Raw genomic sequence first — 25,361 nt, 5'->3', positions numbered from 1 at the left:
ATTATATTCCCTCTATCCCTATCCAGTCTGTTGTTACGTGAAACCCATCCTCCATACATGTATAAATAGCATTCAACCGTTAACTTACACTAACATCCTATTTTAGATCAGCGCAATGAACTAGTACTACAGGTACCAGGCTAAATACCAGGCTTTGGTGTGTATCGTTAGTTAGTATTAGTCATTTAGTTACTGCGTTACATAATGTGACAGTGGAGGCCTCATACAGTATGAAAAGAAAAAAAAGTGTTCCTAGAATGACCAAAAAATGGGCATATTTTAACTTGAGAGTCCCTTCATTTGTCACAATAATCACTGAAGAATGTCGGCAAGATGGGACTCTAAATGTCAAATATTTGCTGTCTGTTGTGGATTAAAGCTGTGCAGACACGTTGGAACACCTTTCAGAACAAAAGCACTGAAATGTATGACCAGTCTTTAGTCATGTCCTGGAGGAGCAAGAGTCAGGTGGCACAAAGTTTGGTACTTTTAAAATGGGAGGCTTAAATTTAAGGGTGTACACGTGAACAGTAGTCTGGTACATATAACATGTAATACCTGCTCATTGTAAGACACATGCTTACTTGAGCGTGTCCCTTCATTTGTCACATTCATCACTGAAGAATGTCAACAAGATGGGACTCTAAATGTCAAATATTTGCTGTTTGTTGTGGATTAAAGCTTCTTTGGTGCATAATATTACTGAATTAGTCATTAAGCTTTTGCATATTACATAATGCCAGAGTGGATGTCTCACATGCAAAGTGCAGACATATGTTAGAACGCCTTTCAGAACAAAAACAAAGACATTTATGACCAGTCTTTAGTCATGTCCTGCAGGAGTTAGAGTCAGGTGGCACAAAATGTGGTACTTTTAAAATGGGAGGCTTAAATTTAAGGGTGTACACGTGTACAGTAAACTGGTACATATTACATGTAATACCTGCTCATTGTAAGACATGCTTATGTAATAAATGAAAACATTTTGAAAACTTTTTTTTACAGTACAATGACCTTTGGTGGAAGAAGTACTCTCATCCTTTAATTAAGTAAAAGTACTAAAACCCCAAAATAAAAGCCATACATTCACAAATCTCTAACCCTAACCCATTTTATTTCAGTAAAAAGCACAAGAATACATGCAAAATATATCTAAAATATCACAAGTAGAGGTGTCGTATGCCTCCTTTCACTGTTTTATTAATGTATATGCAGCATTCTATTGTTGTATACAGTATAATAGTAGTAAATTAATAATGAATATAATAAAATGATGTATATAAGTACTATTCACTTCCACTTATCATAAAGATGTCAGATAATCCATCCTATGTAAATAAATGACACTGTACTGTACTGGTTCCAATATAAAAAGAAAAAAAATGTGAATTAAATAAACTAAAATGTATATGAATGTCCCTTCTTCCGTATGTAAATGTATTTTAGGCAAGATGAGGCTGCAAAACTGATTTGTTTGTCTATAATCTGTTGTTTGCTGTGGATTAAAGACTTGGGTGCGTAAAGTTGTTAATTGAATTAGCCAGCTATGCTATTGCTGAGAGTGGATGCCTCATACAAAGTGCAAAGAGAGTGCAGACACGTGTTATGACACCTTTCAGAATTAATGCTAAGTAATTAAAGTCTTACCCTGCACAGGTTACAGTGCATAATACTATTTTAATTCCGTCAGCACATTTTGTGATTTTTTTCGTCAGCCATTATATTTTTCATATTTTAAGAGGTTAATATGCAATACAGTTGTTGCCTAAGTTTTATTTATTTATTTTTTTTAAAAAAATTTGTGAATTGTGTGTATGACAGTGAAAAAAAATACATTTCAGTGATAATCAATAACACGTCACAAGTGTCCTGCAGGAGCCCAGTGTTTCAATCATTTTATTACTTTTTTAATTTTCTCAATCAATCCAGTCCATTGTTACATGAAACCCATCCTCGAAATAAATAGTCTTCAACCCTTGACTTCCACTTATCAAAAAAGTTAGAGCCTCAAAAAAAAAACAGTGATTACAATATCAACATGATTTACAATGCAATCAGCACATCTAAAACACTAGTTTGCATATTTCTATACACAGAACTGCCCCATGATCTGGAACACAGCAGAGATTTAACAGTAAAGTGGTTAATTCAACCAGTTTGGAGTGTGAAGGTGCTATAATATGAGTTTTAATCTGTTAAAATATTCAACAGTCAACATTTTAAATCACAAAGCCCTTTTTTTTAAAAAATCAAGGGTTTTTTTCTTTTTTAGAATAATCTCTTCACAAGTCTGCACACTGGCAGTTACACACTGAGTGTTAAAGGTGGATGTGCGTTGAATTAGGGGGAAAAATGTGAGATAATGTGAAACATCTGACAAAGTGAGCAGTAACTAGTATTGACTGAGGGGTTAAAATACCCGTCAGGTCAGTGAGGGAGAGGTTAGGCCATTGAGAACCAGCATTTTTTGAATTTTGTAATGACATATACCCACATAGTTCATACACGAGTAATATTTTTGCGGATACGTCCTTTTCCATTTTAATGGGAAATTAAAAGGAAACTGAATTTGTGTAATGATCTGGGATAAACATTGAAATTATGCCACGGAATTCACACCACGCTGCCTACACACACTACACACAGCTTTGATGCTTGGACAGCTACTAGTCTTAAAAAAAATATATCACTTTACAGATTGAAATTTGTATTTAAAATTGAAATAGCTGAGCTACCTTTTTGTTTTCTTGTACCTCATAGCGTTACCTACTTTATAATGAAAAACAACTCAGAACTTTATAGAGACAACACGTGTAATCATTTGGGGATGTTAAAAACTGATTGTTGAATTAGACTTTCTAGCCAAATTCTTTTTTACAAAAAAAATTAAATATAATCCTTTGGTAAATTGGTTCCATAGTCAGTTCCTTAAAGTGATACTCTACCTGATACTAAAAAGAAACTTTAAGTTTGATGTTAGCGTGGCTAGTTTTTGGAAAAGACATGAAATAAACTACTCCTGTACAATCTGAATACCTAACACCCTATAAAACTAGGGCCACCTTCTAATGCATCGATTCAAATCTTAATTATATCAACTTCTGTCTAAAACTCAAAGGGGTCCACTGCCTGGGTGAACTAAACGTATTAAGACATTAAACACATTTACTAATTTTTAAGTATATTTACATAAACTGCATTAGTCACTTAACACATTAAACAGTTAGGATTCAGCATCTTCATTATTGATCTAGAATAATACTTAACTCTGGATATCTACCAAAAAGCTGGCTACCTTTCAGTGGGAATTATTCAAATCATTGTTCTCTATTACACATACATTCTAATGCTCCCACTTCATTAGTAACGCCTCATAACTATCACTTTTCCGCCTCCCTGACTGGTAAAGGAGGTGAGCATCCATGGTCAAGTAGGCTGATATTTAGACAGCACGGACCATTTCTGGAAGGCAAAGTTTGTCAGATGGAATCACAACCAAACAAGCTTCACCATATGCAAGTGTTCTCTACTTCATTTTGAAAATTTAAATCAACAGTAAATGCTGAAACTTACCCAAGTGTTATAAAAATGATCAAACAAATCACTGTTTGGCTCTATTATTGGCAAAAATGTTTTCTACAAAACTATTGCACATAAAAATACAACCTCTCTTAAGAACAATCACAACCGTCTTACTGCTCACATAACTGTGTGCAAACTAGTTCCAAGTTTCAACTCATTATAAAGTTAAGAAATCAACCTGTCAAAATAAGAGAAATCATCATTTCGATAAGCGTAATCACATTTATCAAAGTCATTAAAGAAACTGTGCTACAGGAGTTACTCCAGTCAGCTGTTTAAAAAAAAAAAAAAAACATCCATCCATTCATCCATCCTTTCAATAAAAGACAAATTAAAGTTGAGTCCAAAACCATATCTGTGCGTTTGATGTTGCTTGTAGATATGAAGCTATTTATTTTAAGTCAAAATGCACAAATATGGTTCTTTCCTCTGAAATTATTAATTCTAGTGCATGAGGTGCAAGACTTTACTCATTCACAGATGTACGCGTCGAAACTGCGCTTGCGCAACGTGCAGCGAGTGCAGACATGAAAGGGTGAGAAAGGCGTTTCTTCTGCCTTCGTCACCTGATAGTGGGCTGAGCAGGGCAGAGTAAGATCTGCTGGATTAGGTTGAAATTTATCATACAGGTGAGAAGTGAAACAGGTTGAGGAGGATTCACAGGTCTCTTGTGGGATGAAGGAATTTCTGACGAAACAGCTTAGAAACATTTGTTACTGCGGATGATAATGTGACAGAATATGAAGAATTGTACGTCCATATACCAGTTTATAAGCAGCTCCTGGCTGCAAGGAGAATCTGTTGAAAAGTGCTCTTGTCTGAAATGGATATGGCTCCTCCAACCCATCCTGCAGCTCCTGTGCTTGTCGCATCACTCCTGCCCAAAACCTTCCGTCTCTTCTATAGCGAACATGAGCTTCTCCTTCAGCTGCTCATAGCTCTTGTAAGGAGGGAGGTCCAGACGATTAAAGCTATGCAACGAAGAGAAAGAAACTAGATCAGTCTTGTAATATGTAATCTATAACACTTTTACATTGGATTTCTTACAACACAAAGTAACACAAAGTCACATTATTCAGCTGTATGAACAGATTTTTACATAGCTGTTGACAGAAGAAATGCTTTGCTTTCCTACTTGTACAGTGTAATTCCTGACATATCTGGTGTGAACTGTGTACTTAAGTTCACTGCTGCACAATTCCACTTTATGCTGCAGAGTAGTATCTGCTAAATAAACATTTTACTAACTGTATTACTCACAGTCCAACAACAAAACATTCTCTCAGTGTTATGTAACATCCAATGCCAAATTAAAGACCAACAACAAAGGAAGGCAAGCCGTTGCTCGATCCTACATGACTAAGTGGGTTTGGTTATGAAAGTTTAATCCCCTGTCCTTCAGACAAAGATATCTGGTGAAATAGTTCTGAGAACTTTGATAAAAATATAAATAGAATAACAGGTCTTACCATGTGTGGCTTCGTGGAAGCCAGTTCTCTTTGCCTACTTTTTCAATGCAGAACTTTTGGGGGCCATTGCTTCCTATATGAATCAAGAAAATTAAATCAAGAAGTCAGTGCTGGTTTTAACATACAGTAGGTGTATGTGTGTATGTATGTGTATATTTTGCATACCCATCAGGTCAGCGAAGCCACCCACAGGAAGACGACAGGTTCCTGTGACAAACTGCAGCAGTCTCATCCTCTTCTCGTTGTCCATCTCCTTCACAAACTGTCAACAGATGATTCAGTGTTAAAACTCAGCAAATACAGTGTGACATACTTATCTTCATTTTACAGGGAAAATTTAATTATATATAGTGCTCATAAATCATGTGCTTAATCCAGGGTTTTGACAGTCTTTGGACCCAATGACTCACTGTCTCACAGCAAAAAACATCACATCACAAGTCATGAGCTAAAGGAAAATGAAACCCTGAGACTGAAAACATTAAACTTACCGCACTACTATTGCAAAGAATTTATCTACTATAGTAATAGAGCAAAGTGAGAAGGGGTGCATGAGAAATAGTTTTTTAATCTAGTCTCAGTGTACAACTAACCTGCCAGAACCAGAGGATCTGTTTGCTACTCCGGGCATAATGCCTGTAGATTGTGTTTCTCTGCCAGTCCACCAGGTCTATCTCCTGCATCCCACACAGCATCACCTACAGGTAAGAGGGAGGCAAAATCATAATTGTGTCAACAACACACTCAAATTTGGAGGATTTTTATCTGCAGAATAAACACTTTTTCGAAGGAACAACACTACCCTAAATATCAAACATTCCTGTTCTGGTAAAGGTCATACAGAATAGGTCTAGTTACTTCAGTACCTCTAATTCCTTAGCGTCAAAGTATTGCAGGTATTGCTGAGGCAAAACTTCATTGAAGCCTTCGAAGAACGCTTGAGTCTGCTCCTCCACACCTCTGGACAGCCTCCACTCTGCCACCAGCCTGCATACAGAGAGATAAACACAATGAAATAAAATAAATTCAAACATACAGAAGGAATGATCAGATTCAGTTTTTAAATCATAAAATAAAAATTTGAAATACTAATATACAGTAGGCCTCATTTAAATGCTGTCATTCTACAACAATATGATGCGTTTAATTAATTAATTAATTTATTAATGACAATTTCCTTCATACAATATCATGGGAAATGAGAGGCAGCAGAGGTTGTAGTGTACCTGATGTATTCCTCCTTGTTTTCCTCTGTTACTTGGACGTTCCCTCCATCTGGTTTCAGCTCGTGGGTGGTAACCTCGCCCAGGATCTCCTTGTCAACGGAGAAGAACATCTCCAGCCCACACTCTTCTATGTTATTATCCCTGCAGGCCAGACAGACACCATCATTATTAACGTGGTTTAAATAACAATGCTGTAAAGAAATCAAAGAGCATGTATGACCAGCAGGCTACAAAACCACCTAAAGTCTTTTCATTAAAGAAAGAACTTTTTTTTTTTTCTGCATCACAATGCATTTAGTGAAAGTTTAGCCGATGACATCCATGTTTTTTTGAAAATATCTGAAACTTAAAAAACATTACAGCATTGGGAAAAAATGTAATTCAATTAGAGCCATGACCTCTGAAAGATGCTCCTTTATGTTTAACAAGCTGCTGTAGCATCACAAAGAATTTTGCACAATCACTTGCCAACTATGAGTGCACTTAATGAAAAAGTTTGACATTTTGGGAAACAAGCTGATTAACTTTCTCGTAGAGGAGAAGATTAATACTACTCACATGTCTGTACAGTAAAGCTTTTCACAGCTTAGCTTAGTTTAGCCGAGCTAGCCTGGCTCTGTCCAACGATAACAAATCAACCTACCAGCACCACTAAAGCTCACTAATTAATATGTTATATCTCCTTTGTTTAATCAGCTGTAACTGGGAGACAAATTCATCTTGTTTAATAAAATACGGTGCTTATATATCTCGTGCGTCTACAGGATAAAAACGATTAAGGGTGCGCCACATAAAAATGACCACTATGCTATTTTGAGTGACATAAATATTCTTTCCTGTCCATCAAATCATGTACACCGTCTCCATCAACTACCCACCCACCAAGATGCACATTAAGGTTTGTATCCCCAGACCTACTTGATCCAGATGAGTGAGTTGTAAAACTCTGGATCTATGGACTCGAGGTCTTTGAGAGCCAGAGGTTTGTTCAGAATACGCTTGTAGAAGGGGAGGGAGAAACCTGTGTCGATGAACTTGCCGTGGAACAAAGCCTGGAAAGGAACAATGCAGGACAGCCATTGTCATTTAAGTGTCACATTTGCTTATTCAATTTCAAACATGATTTTGTATACAATTTTGGATAATTTATACATGATGATTATACATTTTTCGGCACAAGTATGACCCATCTTATGGGCCAAATTACTCCTGCCATCACCTTAAGTTCAAATACTAATGGCACATTAAGTAACTGTGTTGGCAAATAGTGTAGGTACCATGGCAATGAAGCGTCCAATGAACTTGAAGTATTTCAGGTGATCGGGGTTGATGTAGGAGGCAGGGTTGATCTGCAGACAGTAGTTGTCCTTCCCAGCGTACTCAAACAAACAGTACATTGGGTTGAGCACCTCATGAGAGAGCAAGAAGAACCATTCTCTGGAAAACACAACCACAAAAGACAATTAACAAACAAATTGACGAATTAACGATACTTGAATGACAGGTTGTGTTGCTTGTGTGGTGAGGGTAGTGTCAAACAGTCAATAAATGATAACAGAACACACCTTACACGTCATACAATAAGACGCGATTCCACCAAATTTCTGTTGAAATTACCTGGCCACACCTCCGTAGTCTAAGCCTTCCTCTCCTGGAAAAATAATCCACAGTCTACGCCTCAGATCTTGCGGGTGGAAGCTCATGATCTTTGAATACAGATGAAAGAGTTAAAACATTTACACAACCCAAACACTGACACGACAATACTGTCAAACAGACAACTGTAAAGAAAGAGGACAGTATATTGAAAAGATCACCTGTTGGAATGAGTCCTCAAACAAGGTTTTACGGGAGACGGTAATCTTAATGTGCTGAGGCATCGACAATTGCTGAGAAGGAAAAACAAAACAAAAACAATTCAAATACCTACATTTTGGACAAAGTAATTTTAACTTTGCACATTCAAGAGGAGACGTTAAAGGTGAAAACACTGTTTTTTCATTCATTAAGACATTCGGGGATTTTTATCTGCCATAACATTCGATTGGAAAGAAAATGTCCAAAACACACATTACAGTGTTCATTTTATTTTTATTAGTTTTACCCCATTCACCATTTTTTTTGTCTAAAAATGTGTGGAATAATAATAATACATATCTTTAAAAGGCCATTTCCTCAAAATGATTGTTTCCCAGTCGGAAATCTCCATATTTGCACGCAGATCAATCTATTCTGTGTAGCATTTCATATTTCTATTTTAATCTTATTTATGAAGTATATTTTTATTTCATTTCATTTTTCTCTTAGTACATTCCTATCTCTACGCTGCTACTTTTTGTCCCTTGTGCTGTTGTGTCAAATTGAATTTCCCCTAAGAGAGATCACTCAAGGTACGTCTTATCTTATCTTAAAGTTTAAACAGATTTTGCTTCACTGGCAAATTTAAACATAAATTTAAGAAAACTTGTAAGTAATCAGTGGGGGAAGTTTCATGGTGACATCAATTAGTTATATTTTTTACCCTATTCACCTGTCATGCCTTAAGTGCTATAGACATGAGTGCCCACAGAAAAGCAGCATGAAGATAAAGAAAGATTTCACAATGGGAGATAACGAACATTACATCACCTGCTGTGCAGAACATACCTGACACCAGAACCTGAAGTATTGCACTTTGGCTTTGAAGTCCCTGACATAGGTTATCTGTGGCCCATTCTCACTGTGGAAAAGACCAAACAAACCATTTTCAAGCACATTTAGATAACGTATACACATGTGTGTGGCGCTCTTCACATCCATGACTTGACACAAACAAACAAGAACTTACAGTGAAGATTTCCCTGTGCGAGGGTCGATGTAGGTTGTGGTTCGCCGGTTGTGGTCTACAAAGTAGGGAATACCATCCACAGTGAACCTCATCTCCCAACCCTCTGGCAGGGGTTTATCATTCAGCAGCCTGATCAAAAGCAAATACATAACTGTTTAATAAGTAGATACACACACAATTTACATTACAAGTGAAAGGGAATTCAATTAAAAGAGAAAATGTGCACTTAACACCAAAATATACTATCAGGAGCATAACTGGTTTATGTACACATCTAAACAGCAGAGATTATATTACACGCAATATTTGTGCATTCATCCGAGTATTAAATGGTTGCCCTGAAGCAGAATTTCTGAAAAGAGGTCCCAAATATGTGTCACTCTATTCTCCATACTTCACCCCTAACACCAGTAAGCACTGATTTCGTATTCGGGAGTGTTTTAGAAATACTGGAGTTGAGCAAGTTGGTGACACATTAGCGCCTCTTACTGACAGTAAAACAAAAGTACAGCTAGGTTTGGCAGAATAATTTACAGTGTATTCTGTATAATAAAAAGGTTAGACAGTATCAAGATGCACTTGGTACATGGTACACACAGATGCACACACAGTCATACACTCACCCTTGCGTCCTGGGGTCCTCCCACTGTGTTGTCCGAGTCGGGTGGTGAACAAAATACACTCTGCCGTTGGTGTCTGTTCTTTTCTCTGACATTAAAATAAACACAATTCTTTTTTCAATGTATGATTCAGTATCAATGTACCGCCGAACATTTCTACTAATATCACAGCCTAAATCCTAGAAAACAACTTTGCAGTGTTTTCTTAACATATTTGTGAATACAGCTGAAACAAATGTTCAGTAATATTTACCCCAACCATGTGGCAGAGGGCCCAGCGGGTCAAACTCTTTATTGGCCGTGGCAGCCAACTGGTCTTGGAGCTGAGCCAGAGAGAGAGAGAGAGAACGTGAAAAATGTTGATTCAGTCTAAAAAAAAAAACACATAAAAACTACCACATACTACCACAGAACTGTAGTTGAGTTCAAATGTATCATGAAGCGTAACTGAACTTGTAGCTCTGTTATCTCTGTTCCCACTGAGTGTTTACAATTTTAAGTTTCTCAACCATGTCACTCAAAATGATACCCATTATTGGGGTCATGCATGCATACATACAGAGTCATGCTCAGTAGCCTAAACTCCTATTTGAGCCCATTTTAGACCCGAGAGCCAAATTAGACAAATAGAATGAGAAGCAGCCCAGATGTCACACACAAAACAAAAGAAATAAGACAGAAATAAATGTTTTAGTGCAAATTTTAAAAGTTTTAAGCTTATCTTGATGATCATCAGAATAATATCATGAATGGCACTCACTTTGGCCACAATAATTATGAGATGACATTTTCATATCGTATCATGCCTATTTGCATATTCAAAGATTCTGGATTTCTATAGGTTGGAAGGAGTAATTGTAATTTTAAGAAATTTAAAATAATGTTTTTTTGAGGTAAAACCATATTAGACACTAATTATTATTCAGCAGAGTATTTTTATCGGTCATAAATCATGTCTGAATGGGATCTTAAATCAAATCAAAAGAAATAAATGTTTGAACTGTGCTGCACATGCAGTGAAAGTAACAAATCCAGTTTTAAGAAAGTGACTGCTCTCACCCCATAAATGAACCTCTGGTTGAACTGCTGCATAGCTCCCTGCAGCTGGCTGCGCTGGTGCTGCCACTCCTCATAGTTACGCACTGACTCCTGTGTGGGGCGTTGCCATGTCGTAGTTCGGGTTATGTGGTCCACGTAGTACACCCTACCCATCGGGTCCACCCTGCGCTCCCACCTACACAGAAGGGAAATGAAAAGAAGGCAGTGATGAGTTGACAATGTCAGCCAAATGTCAGATGTGCCCGAGGGCTTCACCTGACATTTTTGTCTGTTTAACATCACTGATCATTACATTTAAAAACACACTTTGAACAAAAATGAGTGCAGCTCTAGAGTAATGGTAAAAGTGGTTATAAAAAATGTCTGTCTGACATGTTTTTTTATGGTATTACAACTGCAAGGTCCAAAAGAGCAGAACCCGAAGCATGTTAGTATGCATAGTATAATAGCGAAGTGTTGCTGTACCCTGAAGGCAGAGGCTCAGGTCTGTCCCAGGTTGTCCTTTTCTCAATGTGATCTACATAGTACACCCGTCCATTCTGGTCCACCCTTTGCTCCCACCTGCAGAGACAATACAAATGAGTGAGTAAAGACATAACACAAGAGCCAGAAAATGCAAACAGATTCAGAAAAAAAATGAATTCTTTAAAATACCTAAAACACACACAAATATTTCTGAGGCTGTAAATTAAACTAATATGAATATTAATAGTGGCCTCAATGAAGTCTCGTAGAACGAAGTGTAGCGCATTGCTCTTTTACCCTGGTGGTAAGGGGCCGTTAGCCATGGGTGCGATTCTCGGAGTTGTTGTGGCCACAGCTGCTGAAGTTGAGGTCCCTGGTTTGGGGCCGCTTGCTGTCTGTGAAGAGCCTGCTGCTGCTGCTGCTGCTCCTGTGCCTGAGTCATCCTGCTGATTTGAACACCCACTGGCTGAAGCCTGAGAGGAGCCATCTGAAGCCGGACCCTCACTCAGCTCACTGGGGGAGGAACTGCTAGAAGAGGCTGGGGAGAGGAGCGGTGAGAATGGAAGAGAAGAAAACATTTTAGTTTGTGAATATGTTTGCACCAGTGTGTTTTCTTTGATTGCAGTCATTACACAGTGCACACAACATTTTTGTATATGAAAGAAAATTCATAGGTTGTAAGAATATGAAAGAATATGAAATGATTGGTATGTCAATCTGTATGTGAGCTACTGTAATATTATAAAGTCTTTGATGTCTTGTGCCTTTCCTACTTGGTGAGGCTGCTGGTCGGCGTGGCGTAGCAGGAGGAGGTCGGGCTGGTCTGGGAGGACGTGAGGCGATGGAGCCCCCTGGAGATCGCGAAGGAGATCCCGTTCCATTGACAGCATGACCATTAGGTACGATAACCCACTCCTCTGAGTCGCTGGAGGGAGATGTATCTCTGCTTGACCTGAGAATCAAAATATTTACTCAAGTAATTCTTCCAGTGTACAATGACTAGTTTCTATAAGTAAACGCACAAACTTCATAAGAGATATGCTTTTATCTTACCCAACCCATGACCAAAGATTTGCACACAAAAAAGCATGTATATAAATATGTACATATTAAGCCAATTCTGGTCCAATAGTTTGATTACCTTTAAAAATAAGACCTCAGATATGAATATGTTTATGAAAGTGAAACATAAAAGCGAAAAATGAAAATAAAAAATGTATTCGGCAGAATTCCACAATTAAATCCAAATTATATTTAAATTGAAAGAAAAAACTTGTAATACACTTATTTTTAAAATTGAGTACATTGTTGTATTTTCAGAGTTCAAGATGAAAACTTGAACTTTCTTTCAATTACTTTCAATTCCAGAATCCATTTTTTCCATTACAACTTTTTTTTAAATTAACAAAACTATTGGCCCAGATTTGGCTCCACATGAATAGGTTTATTGAAATGAAAGTGTACTAAACCTGTTGCCAGTGTCTCCATTTTGTCTTGCATTTCCATTTGGAACAGTAGCTAGAATGACAAAAAACATCATCAGTGACATCGTTAATGTTACTGCAACAGTACATTGGCATTTACTTAATGAGGACAATCGATTTTATCATTGGTTATTTAACATAAACACAGAACATTACCATCTACTTTTGAGGGATCCCACAATTTTGTTTATTACACAACTGTTCTCTGATGTACAAAGTATGTAATGGCCAATTACCTCAAATATATTTGTGCATTAAAATTCCATCTCAACAGCATATATATATATAAAAAAAACCAATAAATGTACATTCGCAGCTGTGTCAGCCTTTTTCACTAAAAGTATTAACTATCAAACAAAATATGAAGAGAAAGGAAGGAAAAATCTCTTAGTAACAGCTAAATTAATAGAATCCTGCATATTTGCGCATCGTGTATGTTGTCAAATTGTAACCCTGTTCAACCTCGTACAACAAGTTTGTGTCTCTGTGTGGGGTTAGTTACCATGTTCTTTCTCTGCTGTGGCGAAGGTTTCTGGGTCTACCTGCATGCCGTCCAGACAGACTGACAGGTCACCAACAACATCCCGGGGGTCTCTGTCAGAGCACAGCTGCAGCGTCTGCACCACCTCACATACTGGGGAGGGCACAGCATAAAGTGTCAAACAGGTTCTTTTAACTTGCAAGACTGACAACAGACCTCAGGTAAACTCATCACACGGACATAGAAATAAATAAAGAAACACTGAGGTAGTGGGGCCTGCAGCTGAATAAATGGGAATAAATGGGGGATTAAAATAGAGACACATTAACTTCAGGAAACCCCCACCACACACACACACACACACACACACACACACACACACAGGCCTTTCATAATCCTCTCATTCTCAAGGTATTTGTTGACCGGTTACAGCCCTGCTAGTTTAAGTATGGGGCTCTAAAGATGGTAGTGTCAGTCACTCAAACCTCTTTAGTCTTGAGGGGCCAAAAGCATGCTTTAAGAATATTGTCCAGTAATGGCAAATGAAATTCAAGCAGCTATAAAGAATATGGACCAGACTCTCTGCTTGTCACGTGGTTTCACATGCTGACCAGGTCTGAGGGAGCCATTGTATTAGGCTGTAAACACACTCCAAGCAAGCAGAAGGTCATAAGCTTAGGTGAGGCCTGTATCCCAGGGAAAAGAAAACCTAGTGAGTAGTTTGCATGTCGGTTGTTATGCTTATCAAAGCCCAATAAAAACATTCTCATAACAAACACAGGCAGATCTGCACTGTTACACAACACGTGTGCACAACAGAATATGCTGCTGACAGACGCAGAGGCACAAAATGAAGACTGAAAAAGAAGATTACAAAAGATACAACTTGCTATTATGTTGAAAAAAAAAAAAACAATGTAGTGGGTGCCTTGTCCTCCTGAATACCTCATAATATTCTGTGGGAATCAGTCCCCAGAGCCTGGAAATATTAGCTCCACATTCTGAACCTTGGACAACACATATTTTCCATATTCAAAGTTGAAATGACAAAAGAAGTACAAGCAATGTAGCTCATGCTCATGCCAGTAAATGGAACGGTGAGTGGAACATTTTGAATGTAATATTTACTTAAAATCTTTAAAAGTTATGGAAAGTAGTATGAACTCACATTTCAAGTCATTAGCCTTAAGGGTCTCACTGATCTCCAGTGTGGCCATTCCCAACAGGATGTCTGCTTTCAGTGTCTGGTGGCTCCAAACACGAAAGATCAGCTTGCTGACCGGAGTCACAATTCTGTAGAAATGAGAGAAAATGACAAGATTAAGAATTCAGACAAATTAAAATTAAGGGTCATCGTCACTAATAATGAAGTCAACTAATCAGTTACGACATGCAACTAAAATATAGGTGTTAATACTCACAATATTGTATGTAGACTAAATTCAGTTCAGATTAATAATATATCTATTATCATCTAGCACATCATCCAATAATTAATCAGCTATTTGTGAAGTGATTCTTCTACTAGGACAAACACAGCATTGGTACTCACACTGTGAGAGCCTGCTTCCATTTGGGACTGTGTGTATTGTTACACTTCTCCGTCCTCTTTGACTGGCCGTCCACTGCTACCTCAACATACGGACTGGGACCAAACCAGTTCTTTTTGTTTTCCTTCAGCTTGGCTGAAAGAACTGGAAAGAGAAAACACCACAATGAAATTGCACGCAACATCACTTGCTAATACCATTTTCTTATGAATATATAAACCACCACTTCCAGTAGCCTAAACACTGGCTCTTAAGACATGTATTTACTACAGTAACTTCCATAGAGTGTCGCTTCCTCTGTCCAAAGTACTCTCATTTTTGTTGATAGACACGTTTTGTAACAATAACCTACCTGTGACTTGTAATTGGGCCTTCATGGTTCATCCATAACACTGCAGCCTTGATTGGCTACACTGAAAGGACCTGCAACAAACGCAATGAGATCATCAGATGTAAACATTGGACACTCTACGCAGGTAACCTACTTTAAGAGTGATTAGGCTATTAGGTTTCTTCAGTCAGCGGAAAATACAGCCTGACTTTACATAGAGTGAAATTGCAAGTATGGAAAGAGGGGGCAATCTAACTAAAACAAGGGGCATGTATGACATGGTAGGGTACAGTACAGAAACATTAAAAGAGTATGTTTGTAATGATGCTAATTCAAAGATACAACCCAGGTTAACTCATATCTCTACCATAAAGCTGGGCTAATATATTTCAAGTGAAGGATATAGGATTGATTTATAGGATGGATTTAAACTCCATAAACTGTGCACACATTTTTACATAATTTGGATTGTTTGTTCATAGTCACACTGAAGGGATACTATATCTCATTATTGTCAAGCTCTGTCTCACTCATCTTATCATTGCAGCTTTATACAGTACGTTAATCAGTGTCTAGGTTTAATCTTAGCTATTTCAAGAAACCACCGTGCACCTTCCCTAACAGAAAATCCCATCCTTGGCTAAATTAAGTCTCACTAAACCTACTTTGTTAATCTTTGACAATATCCTTTGACAGGACAAGAAGGAGAAGAATGATTGACAAACGGGACATTAATAAATATAATTTAACAGAAAGATGTTGTGTGTAAATCAGTATCATAGTTGTCAAAGAGGCGGCGTGCTTCCTGCCATCTGCAACATGAAGGTAGAAATGTTAGCTGTGGCTTAATAGCTTGATCTGTCATGTTAGCAAGAGGTTAGCCAACAGGAGATGTGTTGTTTAGACAACTTCACACACTACCCTTTGGTAGACCGACTGTTTCGCATGTGACATAGCTAAAATGTATTATAAGCTAACTATAATCTAAATGGTTTTGTGAATTATTAACAGAAACTGAGAAGTTTCACCACCGAGAGGAACTTTGTTCGGCGACGTCCTGAAACACCGAGGCTTTAGCTAACCATGCATTAACTAACGTTAGTAATGCTAACACCACCGTTAGCAGCTTCGATGGTACAGTTGAGGCAGTCTCACACATGACATTCAGTGAAAGACTAAATGTCCATACCTGAAAGAAGCAGACGATAAAGGGCCTCACAGACTTCAGTTTCAGCTAATTGCCTAGATTGTTGACAGATAACTGCCTGCCATCAGAGCAGACCTGTGTTCCGCTAGCCAGAACAAGACCGGCTTTTCCGGTGCGAGATTTTCAAAAGAAAATAGTGTATCCTATTTTTTTCTTGCACAAAAATATACTTATTTAATTATAAATAATACAACAAAACACATTCTGCACAATTTAAACATGCAATGTCATTCGTGTCCTTAAAATTATAATTTTGTAAAACAAATTCAAGTCTTCATCAGTGGATGGAGTTTGATCTGTTGTAATGGAGATGGGTCAGTCTGACTTAACTGTTTCATGGGTCTGACTTGCAAGCTCAGTAGCTGTGATTAAATGTGTCAATGACCATTGCACTTTTAGGACTGTGCTGTAATAATGCTGAAAGCTCTAGAAAAGCCCTTGGACCTCAGGCAGGGATTGTTTTGCTCCAATTGAGCACAATGTTTTCTTTTGTGTCACTTACAGCAAAGATTTTTTTAATGGAATTGCTAGTTTTGTTGTTGCATGTCTGTCACATGACTGTATGTTCTTAAAACAAGTTTAGTAGAGTTAATCTTGTTATTATTACTGCTACTGTTCTCAATCATAACACCAGTAATGACTGGGAATTTGTTTTACTACCCGTGTTATCACTGTTGTTGCTTTCCATCTCATCTCATTGGATGTTTGTGTACAGAAATTTAATGTTAATCTATTTAATGTTCTTGTATCCACTTCATTTGACTATTTAGTTATTATTAGTTATATAAGTGTAGTAGTAGTAGTAGTAGTAGTAGTAGTTTTTATTTACACTTTTATTTTGAAGGCTAGAACGGCATGACGTCAAAACTGATATTGACATCACCACAACACAAATCTTCACGATTCATTTATAATATAAAGAGCAGTTCGTCCTTACATTGTGTGCTATCGTGTAAAATATAAACATGTCTGAGTCCTAATCTGCGTGTCAGGTAATTAATAACACACATGATCACATTACAATAATGATAAATAGGTTTATACGAGACGCCATTTTGGGAACGCCCACTCCTGTCTTTCTGGAGCCTGGTCTCGTGATACCGCCCTGTGCTAGTAGTCAGCTGTTAGCATACCCGACGTCTCGTTTGGTAAAAGCCATGCTATTCAGCTAGTTAAAACAACAAAAACATTTGCGAAATAATCTCAACGACCACTTAAAATGTTGTCTCGTTTACTGAAGGAGCACCAGGCGAAGCAAAATGAGCGGAAGGAGCTGCAGGGTAAGAGGATAGGTGGTTAGCTAGCGTGCTAACAGATGCTAAAAACAAAGCTGATGGAGTTGTGAGAGGGCTCCTGTCGTCCACCAACTTATTGATGGTTTGATGGTTTGTCTGTGTTGATGTTTTTTGCTTGCACAGAGAGACGCAGGCGTGAAGCTATTGCTGCAGCCACCTGTCTGACAGAAGCCCTGGTAGACCACCTCAATGTTGGGTATGAAAAGTGTGCTCCATGCCTCACTGCTCTTATTCTTTAAACCTTATATTAAGCAGACGTCCTGTCAGTAGACTTCATAATGGTGTAGTGGTAGTGGTGACAGGTGAAGTTGGGAGTTATGACCCAGTTAAAGGTCATATAATTCTGTTAAATTCTGGTCTCAAACCTTTGCCACCTCACTCACAAAGATACCCAACAGAAGCTTGCATGTATATTTAGTCTTGTATTGCTGTTAATCAACTGTAATAGCCAGTACAGTTAGCTTTGATTATTTGTTATTTAGTAGTGTAATTAAAGATTTTCATTATTAATTAATCTGCTCATTACTTTCTCAATCTCATATGATCTATAAAATGTCAAAAGCTCTGAATAATGCCCTTTACAATTTCCTCAAGCTCAAGGTGACGTCTGACAAACAGCCAAGACAAAATATATTACCTTTTAATTAATATATAAAAGGAAAAGGCAGCGAATCTTCATATATTAAGATGTTAAAACAAAAGAATGTTTGGTATTTTTGCTTGAAAAAGGAAAATATTTTAGGATTCAAGGTGTAATCAATAAAATGACACAAAATAGTGAAAATATACTATGCCCAATGTGATGTCTTCAAATCAGTTGATATCTCCAGCATAAAGGTATTCAACTTGGAATAATAAACAGAAAGAGCAGCAAATTTTGAGTAGATGAAACATTACATTTTTAACAATTTTGCTTCAAAATTGATTGTCATGGTTTTACATTTTTTCATTTTAGTATTTCAGTACGTCATGATGATAGATAATTAATGTTCATTTCTGAACGTATCATTTTACAGAGCTTACAGAGTTTACAGCAAATTCTAAATTTGTTGGTCCAGTGATAGTAGATGATCACAGTAATCCAACGCCTGATAAGAGGCATATTATTTACTAAATAATGCTTTTGCATCATAAACATTTTCCTTGAAGTCACAGGCGACGTATGCACGTGCCAGACTAGGTAGGAACTATAGTTCCCGAACAGATTTCACTCAGACTGACCCGCCGGGGTTTCCCACCACCAACAGCTGTTTCCAGAAATAGAACAAATCAGTCCATTCTTAGCAGACCAGAATTCGCCTAATGTGTGACACAACCAAAAATGACACATTAAGATTGTTAACAATGTGAAAGTTGTGATTAAATCAGCTTAAAGAACAAGACTGGGATGCAAAGACCATTGTTAGCTGTTCCTTTATAGAAAGGATTACAGCCAAAATCCTTTAGTGCCGCTGTAAGATTAAGTCTAGCCTGAATATTACAATATGATTTCACTACAAAGGAAGAAATTAATGACCCATATGTATGTATTAACGATACTGTAGCACATCTCATTGTTGTTTCCTGTTTTACTTTAGAGTTGCCCAGGCATATGTAAACCAGCGTAAGCTCGACCATGAGGTGAAGACTCTCCAGGTGCAGGCGAGCCAGTTCTCCAAACAAACTGCCCAGTGGATCAGTATGGTGGAGGGTTTCAATCAGGCCCTAAAGGTAGGATACACTGTATCAGCAAGAAATTAATTCAAAACAAGGCTTGTCCGCCATGTAAAGTGTACAGTATCACAGTGACTTTTATCAGGTTCACAAAAAGCAGATTGGTTCCACTCGAGAGCCTTGACAGAGGTCTAGATCCAAGCGGATTTGACAGATGGTAAAAGCAATTCATGAATGAGTTTCCACTCCCTCCACCATTTTCCTATTTTTATCTTCTTTACAGGGTAGCTAGATTGGTAGATGTAAACTATGGGGACACTAATTCTGATTCTATACTCTTTTGAACAGGAAATTGGGGATGTGGAGAACTGGGCCCGCAGTATTGAGATGGACATGAGGACTATCGCATCAGCTCTGGAGTATGTGCACAAGGGTCAACTTCAGTCTGCTTCCTCATAAACCTATTGGTGGGATGTTTACAGCTGAAACTAAATACACTGGAAAGCAATCCACATGACTGCTGTGAGCTAAGATGCAAGCAGCAATGACTTTTCTTGTCTGCCTGCCCCGCTGAGTGGGCTAATGATGATGGTTATTTTGTTCAGTGAAATGTTGAAAGTCGTTGCACACACCTGCATCACTGCTTTAACTCTTGTGTGAGCAACAATGTCAACCAGTGCAAGCACACAATAATGCTGGAGTTCAAAGATCAAACGTGTGTGTAAAATTAAATAGATCTAACATCTATTTATTAGTGACTTCAGTTAAAACATAACATTTTAGTTATTGTATAGTTGGGGAACAAGCTATGTCACATGTAAGAAGTCATCTGCTTGTAATACGTTTAAGGGGCTGCAGACAAATTGCCACCTGTTTCCTTGTCTGTTGATACCGAGGCTTCTTTTCAGCACCTGATACCTGAACTATGTACGCCTACATTTATGTTTTTATATGCTTATGCACAGTGATGACTGACACTGTTTTTTGCCAGACAACTTAATTTAAAATTTTGTTACCACTTAGTGATGGAACATCATTTTTAATAAAGTTAACAAATGCACTGGTGTTTTTTCTTGTGAAACGAGGCAAAATAAAAATGCCACTAACGTATGACTGTATGTCAGGCTTCACAACAGCTGTGATCTGAGAAGAAATCGAAAATTAGGAAAAGTAAACCTTTGCATAAAAACCTCATTTTTAAATAGGGAGCTTTTAGCAGGTTATTTAAACAGGTATATTTGGTGAAGCCTTTTAGTTGTAAAATACTTCCCAATCAAGGATTGTTCTTTGGCTGATGGCTTAATTATGACCAATGCAAAAGTGGAAGGCAGACCAGGTTACAAAGTAATAACATGATTCAAGATCTTAAAATTTAGGTGTAACCCACAGAAGACAATCCTTAAAAGTGTACCATGATCCATGAATATTTCACAATGTATTTTCTTATTTGTATTTTCTGTACTTTGTGTAAAGTCATACCAACAGAAAGACTAATAAAGTGAAAGAATTACAAATTTACAAATTACTGCACCTCACATTTGTGGATGTTTTTTCTCTACAGATCTACTGCAGTACAAATTTGACAAAGATCTGCAAACAAATAGGAGGGAAGTCACAAATGTCACTTGGCCCACACACTGACAGAAAGCCATCTACAAATGTATCAGTGAACACATTTATATGTGAGAATAAAATGTATGTCAACAGATTCTGTTATGCATAATTCCGATCACTGTTTCTGAATATGACTTTACATAACACAAATTTAAAAACTACGTGTTTGTGAATAGTGTAATATTTGTGGATCGTGGTATACAGTTGTGGGTTACAACTAATGAGGTCCAATAAAGTTTTGCAAGAAAACTGTTGGTAAACCACTAAAAATAATAACTTGATTGGTTTTTCCTGGCTACGGTCATTGGACAATTCTTGGAATGTGTGACGTGAAAGAGAGTTATGTCACAATGTACTTGGCTGTTTGGTGCAGTCATGTAATTGCAGGCGTGTTTGGTAACGAGTTACACTTTCAATTCACTGTGAAGGCTACTACTTTGGTAGAAAAACCAGGGTCAAGAACCAGCTGGTAATACACTTGATCCTTCACATAGAACCATGCCTGTTCATCTTCATGCTGGTAGTCTTTATGTGAACATTCATCTTTATCTGAGTCAACATTTTCACAGAAATGTCAGAATGTTTGACAGAAAAAAAGTTATGATATTCAGAAACTTTTTCTCATCGCACCAGGGTTTTGTTTAAGTAATACATTGATAAGCCACAATACAATGGCCACTTATTGTCAACATCAGCAGTATGAGCTGACTAGTCTCAAAACATTTCAAATATTCATTTCAAATATTGACAACTAGCTACAGAGTATACTGCATATATTGTGTGCACTTTAAAAGTGATATAACTGGTCAGTGAACTGAATGAGCTGATGAGATTATACACATGTTTTTGAGGGTGTGTAAGGCTTTAACGTGTGGGATTATTATAATTTTTAAACATAAAGTACGTATTATGCCTGCCTGTATACCTTTGGGTGCCAGAAGGTACTAAAAAAAGAAACACAAGATTTTTTGTAAAATACTTTTCACCGGACGTGATTCAGAGGCAAATCCTTCACAGTGATAAGTTGGAATATCTAAACAAAAAGTTCTTTGATAACCAAGTTCACATTGTGTACAGAAACCGCCACCACCACTTTTTTTTTTTTTTTTTGTTACGGATTGGGGATTACCAATCATGGCCTTGTCTTAAGGGATAAACCACAGGGATAAAGCCTCTCTCTGACCGGCCTCTCTGAGTTAAGACAGAAGAATAACCAGAAAGGGAAAGGGAAGAGGACGGGTAACTTGTGGTGATCCATCAGGAAAAGGTAGGATAATATAGTTTTTTTTATCTCGCTCACCATCGAATTAAACAAGGTGCTTTCTCTGGTTTGCATGTTGTGGGTCAGACTTGTTTTTTAATGATTAACCTCTGTCATGTTGGTAAAAATCCTATTTTCTTATCTACAAAATAATTTGTTTAAATGTGTATTAAAAAAAAGGTTTGATTAAACTAGATTGATTTATATTACTATTGAGGTATTCTGGTAAAAATTAACTTGGGGTTTGAAACTATATTACATTTTCTTAACCTGATCATTTGTTTTGTGAATAATGTTGCCATGCCAACAGCAACAGTGTGGGTCTTGTATCTGTTTTGAGTCTGCAGGATATTTTGATATCATGTACAAAATGACTCAATGAAAGATCTTTTATTTTTCTCATTAATGAGCCAGAAAACTAATTGGTTTCCAGCAACGAGCAGCTTAAGCAGCTCCGTCACGGGCATTAAAATCAGGCTTGAAAACAATGCACCCCTCCCTCCTCGGGTCTCCCTCCCTCACCAGTGCCTTTCTTCCTTCTATAAGAGTATTATCGAAATATTTCTCATGCGCCCAAAGCAGTTCAGTGTTACCTCTACTAATAAGGCCCTCGGTGAACAAACTCATTGTATCCCATAAGTTGGCACAAAGGTTCAATAAACCAGGAGAATGCTTAATAAAACCTAAAATATTATGAAATCGAGTAGGGATTTGGTTGTAATGATTCTTGAAATAAGTTGGTGTATTTCTACTTTTCGTTCCATTCCTGAGAAATCAGATTTGGCAGTTTGCCATGTCAATACCTGGTAACATTTGCTCAACATGTTTTTTCAGCAAGCACTAAGTCCTCCAGTTGACCAAAAAACCTCTAAACCTGGAAGCAGCATGGATACACAGTTCGTCTACGACCTTTTAGGGTGAGAAATATCAATGATACACTACATTTTTGGAAATTATTTGGCAGCTGTTACCTGACTTTTGAACTTTGAAGCTTGTAAATTATTTTGTAAAAGACAAATCCCTGCCTTCCTCCTGTCCAAACTTCTCCTCTATGTTTCTGTTTCAGGGAAAATGCTTGGTTGTACATCAGTGGCACCCTCGTGATGTTATGGATTGTCGTGTGGTTGTACAGAGACAGCCTGGAGATTGAGGACATCACGGAGAAGTATGTCTTTGTGACCGGCTGCGACTCTGGGTTTGGAAACCTGTTGTGTAAGAAGCTCGATCGCAAAGGTTTCCGTGTGCTGGCTGGCTGTCTCACAGAAAAGGGAGCAGATGACCTGAAGAGGGTGGCGGGGCCTTATTTGAAGACCGTCCTGCTGGATGTGACCAGTCTGGACAGTGTCCAGAAAGCCATGGAGTGGACCAAGAAGGAGGTTGGCGAGAAAGGTGACTGATGACGTTGCATTCTTGAATATACTCTTCACAAGGGAGATCTCTAACACAAAAATATGTTCTTTCATTTCCTTCGTAGGACTTTGGGGTATTGTGAACAACGCTGGACGCTCTTTACCCATGGGCCCTTCAGAGTGGATGAAAGTGGAGGATTACCACAGCACGCTGAAAGTCAACATGAACGGAGTGATTGCCATGACGATGACCTTCCTGCCCCTCATCAAAAAGGCACGAGGCCGTATCGTAAACGTTGCATCAGTGCTGGGCAGGGTGGCTGCAAACGGCGGTGGATACTGCATCTCCAAGTTTGCAGTGGAGTCTTTCTCCGACTGCCTCAGGTGGGACTTACACAGCCTCATCTAAATGATTTGTAGCGCTAGTTAGTCCTTTTTTCATCTGTATTTCAATTATGAGGACAAAACAGTCAGTGAAGTCATAATACTAATATCTTTAATGTTCCATGAGGGAGATTTGCTTTGCAGACAGGGGGTTTGTATTAAACCTTTTCAGTAATATTAAAGTCAAATAATAGCAGCAGATGCCAAGGAGAAAGGGCAGATGAGGCCAGACAGGGAAGAGTATTGTTTTTTCTCTTTGCTTTTCAATGAGTTCATTGTGCTTACCATAAACCAATACCCTTACTTCATCTGTTTGTGACATTAAAGGTTCATGCAAAAGGTTGCAGCCATTGTCACAAACCTGCTTCAAGCTCTGTTATTTATACAAAACTCAATATACTTTCTGTCTTCAGGAGAGATATAAACTACTTTGGAATTAACGTGTGCATCATTGAGCCGGGCTTTTTCAAGACAGCAGTGACGAGCCTCGATCCCATCGAGAGGGAGCTGCATCGCCTGTGGGACCAGCTCACCCCTGAGGTACAAGCCAGCTATGGAGACAAGTACCTTGATAAGTGTAAGTAGACTGCTAATATTTACATTTTTTTCACACTGTATGTATTTTTCTAACCTTTTTCAAGATTTTTTTATTTTTTTAAAACACATTTGGAGAGTCAAATATATGTTATACTGAAAGTTGTGCTGTTTTAAATTATAATGAAATGTAAGTGTTTGCTTATTTATCATTAAAATGTCCTCTTTTAAGCAATGAATGTCAAAATTTGGAAAGCATTCATGGTTTTCTGTATTTCTATATAACATCACATTGCATTTATCTAAAAATGCAGATTCATTGTGACTTTAGAAATAAATCTGACATAAATTTAGAGGTGAGGTTAAAAAAATGCACTGAAATTATCACGTTTTATGCTCAAAACATATTTTAATTGATTTCTAATTTTCAGACATCAAGGTCCAACGTTTGATCATGACTGCTGTCTGCGACTCTGACCTCAGCAAAGTGACCAACTGCATGGAGCACGCTCTGACGGCTGCCTACCCACGCACCAGATACAGTGCCGGCTGGGATGCCAAGCTTATCTGGATCCCCCTGTCTTACATGCCGTCCTGTGTAGTTGATATTGGGCTGAAGCTGGTGCTGCCTCGTCCTTCAAAGAGCGTGTAACTCGTGATGTCTTTGAAGATCTGTCTTCAAAGTTATCAGCCTTTTTGTGTCATTTTGATGCAGTACAGAGGATGACTCAAAGAAGTAAATCTTTTGCCTTTCAAAATACCCATATTCCTTATCTACACTGGCCATGCAATGATCTGATGTTACAATGATTATATTTAAAGGTGCATAATCTGCCATGTGAAAGAATTTTTTCTTGTCTACGGTCTGCTTGAGATAGAGAATATGACAGAAAATAATGAAACTGTATTATATAATTGACTGTTTGTTTGTTTGACTGTGCCTTTTGACACTGTTATTTATGTTCATTGG

At 37.8% G+C, this 25,361-nt stretch overlaps 3 protein-coding genes across 3 annotated transcripts; 2 read left to right on the top strand and 1 right to left on the bottom strand.

Moving 5' to 3' along the window:
- Nucleotides 1–1,870: 1,870 nt before the first annotated feature.
- On the bottom strand, nucleotides 1,871–16,402 carry itcha (itchy E3 ubiquitin protein ligase a). Its single transcript, XM_073468250.1, has 24 exons — nucleotides 16,284–16,402; nucleotides 15,116–15,186; nucleotides 14,766–14,907; nucleotides 14,382–14,506; nucleotides 13,235–13,366; nucleotides 12,718–12,766; nucleotides 12,022–12,200; nucleotides 11,546–11,786; nucleotides 11,249–11,344; nucleotides 10,784–10,958; nucleotides 9,978–10,047; nucleotides 9,728–9,812; nucleotides 9,105–9,233; nucleotides 8,924–8,996; nucleotides 8,095–8,166; nucleotides 7,895–7,983; nucleotides 7,555–7,714; nucleotides 7,196–7,329; nucleotides 6,278–6,418; nucleotides 5,918–6,038; nucleotides 5,645–5,749; nucleotides 5,217–5,313; nucleotides 5,052–5,124; nucleotides 1,871–4,553 (listed from the first exon to the last, which is right to left on the bottom strand). Exons 2-24 carry the CDS (start codon nucleotides 15,138–15,140, stop codon nucleotides 4,454–4,456), a joined length of 2,613 nt encoding a protein of 870 aa, XP_073324351.1. The 5' UTR covers nucleotides 15,141–15,186; nucleotides 16,284–16,402; the 3' UTR covers nucleotides 1,871–4,453.
- A 993-nt stretch (nucleotides 16,403–17,395) lies between these two features.
- bloc1s1 (biogenesis of lysosomal organelles complex-1, subunit 1) lies at nucleotides 17,396–20,309 on the top strand. The gene is made up of 4 exons (XM_073469106.1): nucleotides 17,396–17,581; nucleotides 17,720–17,792; nucleotides 19,174–19,306; nucleotides 19,598–20,309. Exons 1-4 carry the CDS (start codon nucleotides 17,521–17,523, stop codon nucleotides 19,706–19,708), a joined length of 378 nt encoding a protein of 125 aa, XP_073325207.1. The 5' UTR covers nucleotides 17,396–17,520; the 3' UTR covers nucleotides 19,709–20,309.
- A 2,659-nt stretch (nucleotides 20,310–22,968) lies between these two features.
- rdh5 (retinol dehydrogenase 5 (11-cis/9-cis)) lies at nucleotides 22,969–25,221 on the top strand. The gene is made up of 5 exons (XM_073469105.1): nucleotides 22,969–23,041; nucleotides 23,191–23,513; nucleotides 23,599–23,857; nucleotides 24,271–24,434; nucleotides 24,823–25,221. Exons 1-5 carry the CDS (start codon nucleotides 23,010–23,012, stop codon nucleotides 25,041–25,043), a joined length of 999 nt encoding a protein of 332 aa, XP_073325206.1. The 5' UTR covers nucleotides 22,969–23,009; the 3' UTR covers nucleotides 25,044–25,221.
- The last annotated feature ends 140 nt before the right edge of the window (nucleotides 25,222–25,361 follow it).

Source organism: Pagrus major, chromosome 6 (genome assembly GCF_040436345.1).
Source record: "Pagrus major chromosome 6, Pma_NU_1.0".
NCBI classification, from domain to species: domain Eukaryota; kingdom Metazoa; phylum Chordata; class Actinopteri; order Spariformes; family Sparidae; genus Pagrus; species Pagrus major.
The sequence above is the reverse complement of the archived record's forward strand: the minus strand, read 5'-3'. Positions and strand labels throughout refer to the sequence as shown.

Coding starts and splice junctions, on each gene's coding strand:
- itcha (XM_073468250.1), bottom strand. CDS start 15,140: ATGAAGGCCCAATTACAAGTCACAG. Junction 11,345..11,545: donor AACGGCCCCTTACCACCAGG/GTAAAAGAGCAA, acceptor TTGTCTCTGCAG/GTGGGAGCAAAGGGTGGACC. Junction 6,039..6,277: donor AACAAGGAGGAATACATCAG/GTACACTACAAC, acceptor CTCTGTATGCAG/GCTGGTGGCAGAGTGGAGGC.
- bloc1s1 (XM_073469106.1), top strand. CDS start 17,521: ATGTTGTCTCGTTTACTGAAGGAGCACCAGGCGAAGCAAAATGAGCGG. Junction 17,793..19,173: donor GTAGACCACCTCAATGTTGG/GTATGAAAAGTG, acceptor GTTTTACTTTAG/AGTTGCCCAGGCATATGTAA. Junction 19,307..19,597: donor GTTTCAATCAGGCCCTAAAG/GTAGGATACACT, acceptor TCTTTTGAACAG/GAAATTGGGGATGTGGAGAA.
- rdh5 (XM_073469105.1), top strand. CDS start 23,010: ATGGATACACAGTTCGTCTACGACCTTTTAGG. Junction 23,042..23,190: donor TTCGTCTACGACCTTTTAGG/GTGAGAAATATC, acceptor TTTCTGTTTCAG/GGAAAATGCTTGGTTGTACA. Junction 23,514..23,598: donor GAAGGAGGTTGGCGAGAAAG/GTGACTGATGAC, acceptor TTTCCTTCGTAG/GACTTTGGGGTATTGTGAAC.